At 40.5% G+C, this 6,329-nt stretch overlaps 1 protein-coding gene across 3 annotated transcripts in view; it reads left to right on the plus strand.

Moving 5' to 3' along the window:
• KLHL2 (kelch like family member 2) overlaps positions 1-6,329 on the plus strand; it is a 115,915-nt gene that overhangs the window by 78,389 nt on the left and 31,197 nt on the right. For all 3 annotated transcript variants that reach the window (XM_023519472.1, XM_023519473.1, XM_023519474.1), the window contains one exon: positions 5,674-5,783. In XM_023519472.1, the coding sequence (XP_023375240.1) occupies positions 5,674-5,783 (110 nt within the window). The remainder of the gene's footprint in view (positions 1-5,673; positions 5,784-6,329) is intronic.

A 6,329-nucleotide genomic window follows, 5' to 3' on the forward strand; every position in this document is an offset into this window, starting at 1 on the left:
GGCTGCTCCGTGTCTACGCCTGGGTGTGATCCTCTCTCGGGCAGGCTGCTCCGTGTCTACGCCTGGGTGTGATCCTCTCTCGGGCAGACTGCTCCGTGTCTATGCCTGGGTGTGATCCTCTCTCTGGCAGACTGCTCCGTGTCTATGCCTGGGAGTGATCCTCTCTCAGGCAGGCTGCTCCGTGTCTACGCCTGGGAGTGATCCTCTCTCGGGCAGGCTGCTCCGTGTCTACGCCTGGGTGTGAGCCTCTCTCGGGCAGGCTGCTCCGTGTCTACGCCTGGGTGTGGTCCTCGGGCAGGCTGCTCTGTGTCTATGCCTGGGTCCTCTCTGGGGCTCCTTATTTTGCATTTTTTCTTCTCCCTCATCATCATCATCTTCCTCTTCACTCTTCATCAGAATGAATAATTCCATGTTCCACTGCTATTAATTCTTCTTGTTCACTATCTGAACTAGTGAAAACGTCCTCATCATTTTTTTCAAAATCTGATACTACCAGTTCTTCCTCTGTCTTAGCTACCAGCAAATTATCTTTCCTCTTTGCCATTTTTATGTCTGTATCATAAGAAAAAAAGTTATTGCTTGACGTAAATGGATCTGCAGAATCATCACGTATTTTATATTTTCAGTCATATACACCTTAATCTTCACCAAACACAAATATACTGCTAACTCACTATCAATAACCCTTAGAAAAAGATAGAGCACTGGATTTTCCTGGAAAAGAGATGCCAGCTCATCACTGCTGATAAGAAAAGAGTTGAGAACTGCTGATCCAAGAGAGCTGACCTGCGACAGGGTCACAGATGGGTGGGTCCGGGTCTAATGACAAAAGTCATCAACGGTGAAACTGCAGCTCCCTGAATAAACAGGTACACAGCAACAAATCCAGCATGGGGCAGTCTCTGACCCACGCTGATACATGACAATTAGAACGGTGCCTGGCATTTAGAAATTAAATGCAAAGGGTACTTTATTGCTGCGATCTGTAGTATTGTCTCACCCAAAGGGTTTTTTTTCTGAGACAACCAAGAAATTCCCTTTAAGGGCGTATTTTATATGTTCCCATATCAACTTGTGTAGCTTCGTTTGCCCTTAAAAGTTCTGTTAGTTGTTTTTTCCAACATATGTAGAATTAAACCTTTTTCTCTTCAAGTGACAGAAAAATAATGCTTTATTTGAAGGAAATTAGTTATAGTATTTTCTTAAACAAGCTGAAACATTCTGAGGCATAAAATTTGGTATAACGTGGCTAACAGATTTAAAAGTGCATGTTCACTTGGGTGTGTGCATTTACACAAATATGTAATGATTCTTCTTCATAGTGAATCTCATTATCCGTCATGGAACACTGGGCCAAATTACTCACCGTAGTCCTATTCTGGCCCAGAATCAAAAGCAGGGTGGTTTGATGGCAGCTGTGGAACTGTCATAGTTGGCATAAACTATGGGGATCCCATTGTGAACTTCGTTGCTTACAGTACACCCAGATCTCACTTAGTAATGAGGTTATTTGTAATTACTTAGATGTGCTGTAATTAGTATAGTATGTAGATAATGTGTGTTCTTGGCTGTTTGTTAGAAATATTTTATTAATTGAGTAATAATTAATTCAACCTTCTAGTCCCGGTTTTCAGAATGTTTGCCAGAAGCTTAAATCAACCAAGTAATAGTTGCTGGATTGTCTGGTAAGACTGTTTGGTTTTAGAAGAAATTGTCAGACATTTTTCTTCTGCAATGAATGAGCGTTCCTGGTGGTCTGGGATCTCTGTCAGCATTTGATGTTGTCAGTGTTTTGATTTTAGCTGTTCTAGTAGATGAGCGATAGCATCTCATTGATGTGCTTCTCCAATGACAGAACAGAGAGCATCTTTTCACATTCTTACTTGCCATCTATAGGGTATGGCTTCTCTGCTGAAGGCTCTGTTCAGATCTTTTCACTAACTTTTAAATCATATTGTTTATTTTTTAATTGTTGAGTTTTAAGAGTTCTTTGTATATTTTGGATAACAATCCTTTATCAGATTTGTGTTTTGCATTTTGCAAAGATTTTCTCCCAGGGTATGGTTTATCTTTTCATTTCTTTATAGCTTTGACTCAAGCCCTAAACGCAGAGTATCCTTTGCAGTGCAGAAGCTTTTAATTTTAAGGAAGTTGAACTTAAACCCAGTTTTTCTTTCATGGGTAGTGCTTTTGTTGCCTTGTTTTTTTTATTGTGGTGGTTGTTGTTGTTGAGACAGAGTCTTACTCTGTCACCCTGAGTAGGGTGCCGTGGCATCATCATACCTCGCTGTAACCTTAGACTTCTGGGCTACGATGATCCTCCTGCCTCAGCCTCCAAGGTTGCTGGGACTGCAGGCACCTGCCACTCTGCCCAGATGGGTTTTTGGTTTTTGTGGAGATGGGATCTCACTCTTGCTCAGGCAAGTTTGGAACTCCTGAGCTCTCGGGATCTTCCCACTTGGGCTTCCCAGAGTGCTGAGAGTACAGCTGTGAGCCACCAGGCCAAGATGGATAATGCTTTGGTGTTGTATTTACAAAGTCATCACCATACTCAAGGCCAGTTAAGTTTTCTCCCACATTATCTTCTAGGAGTTCTGTGTTTTACATTTAGGTCCATGTTCCATTTTGAGTTCATTTTTGTGACAGGTGCTGTGCACATTCATTGTTTGGCATGTGGATGTCTGGTTCTCACATCATTTGTTGAAAAGACTGCCTTTCCATGTTGAATTGCCTTTGCTTTTTGTGAAAGATGAATTGACTGTGTTGGTGGGTTTGCTTCTGGGCTCTATACTGCTGCTTTCATCTTTGGTCATCTGGCAGGCATGGAGGACTGGGTCCAAGGCGCCTCTCGCATACCAAAGTTCACAGATGCTCAAGGCCTCATATAAAATGGTGCAGTATTTGCAGATAACCTATGTGTCTCCTCCTGTATACTTCAGATCATCTCTAGATTATGGACAATCCCTAATAAAATGTACTTGCTATGCAAATAGTTTTTATATTTTTTATTTGCATATTTGTATTTGATTGATTGATTGATTGAGACAGAATTTCACTTTGTTGCCCTTGGTAGAGTGCTGTGGCATCACAGCTCACAGCAACCTCAAACTCTTGGGCTCAAGTGATCCTCTTGCCTCAGCCTCCCAAGTAGCTGGGACTCCAGCCCCCCGCTACAGCCTGGCTGTTTTTAGACATGGGGTCTGGCTCTCGCTCTGGCTGCTCTTGAACTCTTGAGAGCAAACAATCTGCGTACCTCAGCCTCTATGTATTTTTAAATTGTTGTATTTTTGTTTTATTTTGTTTTGTTTTCCCAGTATTTTTTAATATAAGGTTAGTTGAATCATTGATTGTTTGAATTCATGAATGTGAAACCTGTGGATACAGAGGGCTGACTACATTTGTCATTTTCATTATTTTTAAATTTTATCTTTATTTTCATATTTATTTCAGTGTAAGCTTTGCTCAGCCCCAACTTTAAGTTTCAAAAAATTTGTACATCAGTTGGATTTTTATGAATCTGATTACTTTATAATTACTCTACAGATGCTCATTATTTTTAAAGTCTTCTTGCAGTGAACCTTTTATAAAGTGAATAGCTATTTGTGTATTTGTGAAATTTATGAAACTGCAGATTTTATTTTTTGAATGTGTCTGAGAAGAAAGCCAACTATTATCTTTTAATGAGATGTTGAAATACTTTTTTTTTTTTTTTTTGAGACAGAACCTCAAGCTGTCACCTGGGTAAAGTGCTGTGGTAAAGTGCTGTCATAGCTCATAGCAACCTCCAACTCCTGGGCTTGAGCAATTCTCTTGCTCATCCTCCCAAGTGTCTGGGACCACAGGCACCCGCCACAATGCCTGACTATTTTTTCATTGTAGTTGTCATTGTTGTTTGACAGGTTTGAGCTGGGTTCCAACCCTCCAGCATTGGTGTATGTGGCTGGCGCCGTAGCCGCTTGAACTACAGTAGCTGAGCCTTGAAATACATTTTTAAAATGAATCTTTTATTTCAACTTAGAAAATTTCATCTTTTTTTCTTTAAAAAATATATTATTAGAATATGGTTGTGAAGACCTAGAAAATAACCTAGGTTTCCTAGCAAATTTTATTCTAAAATTTATGGATCTGAGGAAGAGCTGAGTTACTGAATCCTCACTGTCAACTAGACACCCTTATAGGTGTGTCCTAAACCATTAACCTGTTTGGTCCTTACAGAAATATTACCATTTTAAAATATTTTTGTTTCTATTTATTATTTCAGATCAATATGAGGGTCCAAATAATTAGGTTATATTGTTTGCTTTTGTCAGGTTATTAAGTATTAGGTCCACTATTCTCATTTTATAGATGAGGAAACTGGCACTTAGGGAATTTACATAATTGCCCAGGGATGTGCAAGTTAGCTCATGGCAGAGCTTGGATTTGACCTTGATGTGTCTCACTGCAAAACCCAGACCCAGACCCAGACTCAGCTCAGTGTCTCACGCCTGTAATCCCAGCACTCTGGGAGGCTGAACCTGGTGGACTATTTGAGCTCGGGAGTGTGAGACCAGCCTGAGCAAAAGTAAGACCCTGTCTCTAAAAAATAGCTGGGTGTGGGCAGTGCCTGTGTCTCAAGGAGTAGGGCACTGGCCCCATATACTGGAGGTGGTGAGTTCAAACCTGGCCCCGGCCAAAAAAAAAAAAAAAGAAATAGGTGGGTGCTATGGTGGGAGCCTGTATTCTCAGCTACTCAGGAGACTGAGGCAAGAGGATCACTTGAGCCAAGAGTTTGAGGTTGCTGTGAGCCATGATGCTGTGGCGTCTACCCAGGGCAACAAACTGAGACTCTGTCTCAAAAAAAAAAAGCACAAACCCATATTTGTTTATGAGCTTAGACTTAGAGTGAGAAATGGATTTGCAGGAAAGGTTATTTTGTCAGTGATCAGTTCTTTGTACGTTTTTTAAACATTTAATTATATTAATAGAGTTTTTCCCTCCTTTGGGAGGAGTGGCTATATTTGTGGTATCTAGGAAAGCAATTTTTTAGTGTTTTAAGAATTGCCAGTTTTACTAGTTTCTAGAAAGGAATTGAGGTCTAAAATCATGTGAATCTCAATAAGCAACTTTCATAGACTTCAGAGCTATCTATATCAAACGATTTTCCTTTTTTTAAAATGTTGGTCATATATTCAGATTAACATTTAAGATTTCTTTAGTTTTGAAAGGGAGAAGAGTATTCTTCTTTCTAATATCTTAGAACCTTCTAATGTTTTATGTAATACATTCAATTATGTGAATATATAACACCATGTACTTTATCTGATTTATGTAATAAAAGGGTTTATAAATTTGAATACTGACAGTGTCATCACCACATAAGGAACAGATGTCTGACTCTACACCACCACCACACAAGGCAGAAGTGATTCAGCTCAGTGCTGTGCGTGAAGGCGGCTCGCCGCCTGGCCGCGTCTGTGCTCCTGTGCTCCTGTGAGCAGGTCACATGAGATACTCCCCAGTAGCTCTGAGTTTGTCTAGATTTGTCTTGTTAGCTCTTGCCTAGAGGAGATGTATTTGGTTTTATCATTATTAGTTTAGATAAGTTAAGAAAAATCTCTGCTTTTTATGCAGTTTGAAACTGTGATAAGGGAATGTTGGTGTTAATGGATTTTCTTTTCAACCCCCAAACAGAGCAACATTTTGCAGATGTTGTACTTAGTGAAGAATTTCTCAATCTTGGCATTGAACAAGTATGTAGCTTAATCTCAAGTGACAAACTGACCATTTCCTCAGAAGAGAAGGTGAGTATGTTTTTCTTTGCTCAGTGGCAGTTTGTTTTCTTTCTTTATTTTACCTTATTTTGTAACTTTATGATCCTGTATGTGTAGTAACAGTTGGAGATTTTGACCTGAAAGTTAAGAAACTCAGGAGACTTGTTGATTGTCTGTAAATTACTGTTTCCCCACTTTTTGTGAGGTTCCCTAAATTTTTAGACATTAGAGTTTTTAGTGACCTCCACAACAGGCACTCACGTGCACTGACATGTGTGAACCCTCTGCCTTCTGGGAGACAGGTTTCTTCTTACAGCTAGGTGCCTGTGAGAATTGTGTTCTGAACACACTGTTTTTCACTAAAGAGATCTCACCTGCTTCTGAGTTGAAAGAGGTCACACGGGGAGCAGAGTTGTGTACCAGTTCTAGACTGAACTGCCTTGACTGTCATCTTCCTTTAAGTCAGTCTCCCATGGGTCAGCTCACCCCACGGGTACTTCCTTCCAGCTTCCTGTGCCTGGAGCTCGCCCTCCTGCCTCACTTCCCTCCTGCCTCCTGTGCCTGGAGCTCACCCTG

Source organism: Otolemur garnettii, unplaced genomic scaffold (genome assembly GCF_000181295.1).
Source record: "Otolemur garnettii isolate 467f Iridium unplaced genomic scaffold, OtoGar3 scaffold00177, whole genome shotgun sequence".
Taxonomy (NCBI): domain Eukaryota; kingdom Metazoa; phylum Chordata; class Mammalia; order Primates; family Galagidae; genus Otolemur; species Otolemur garnettii.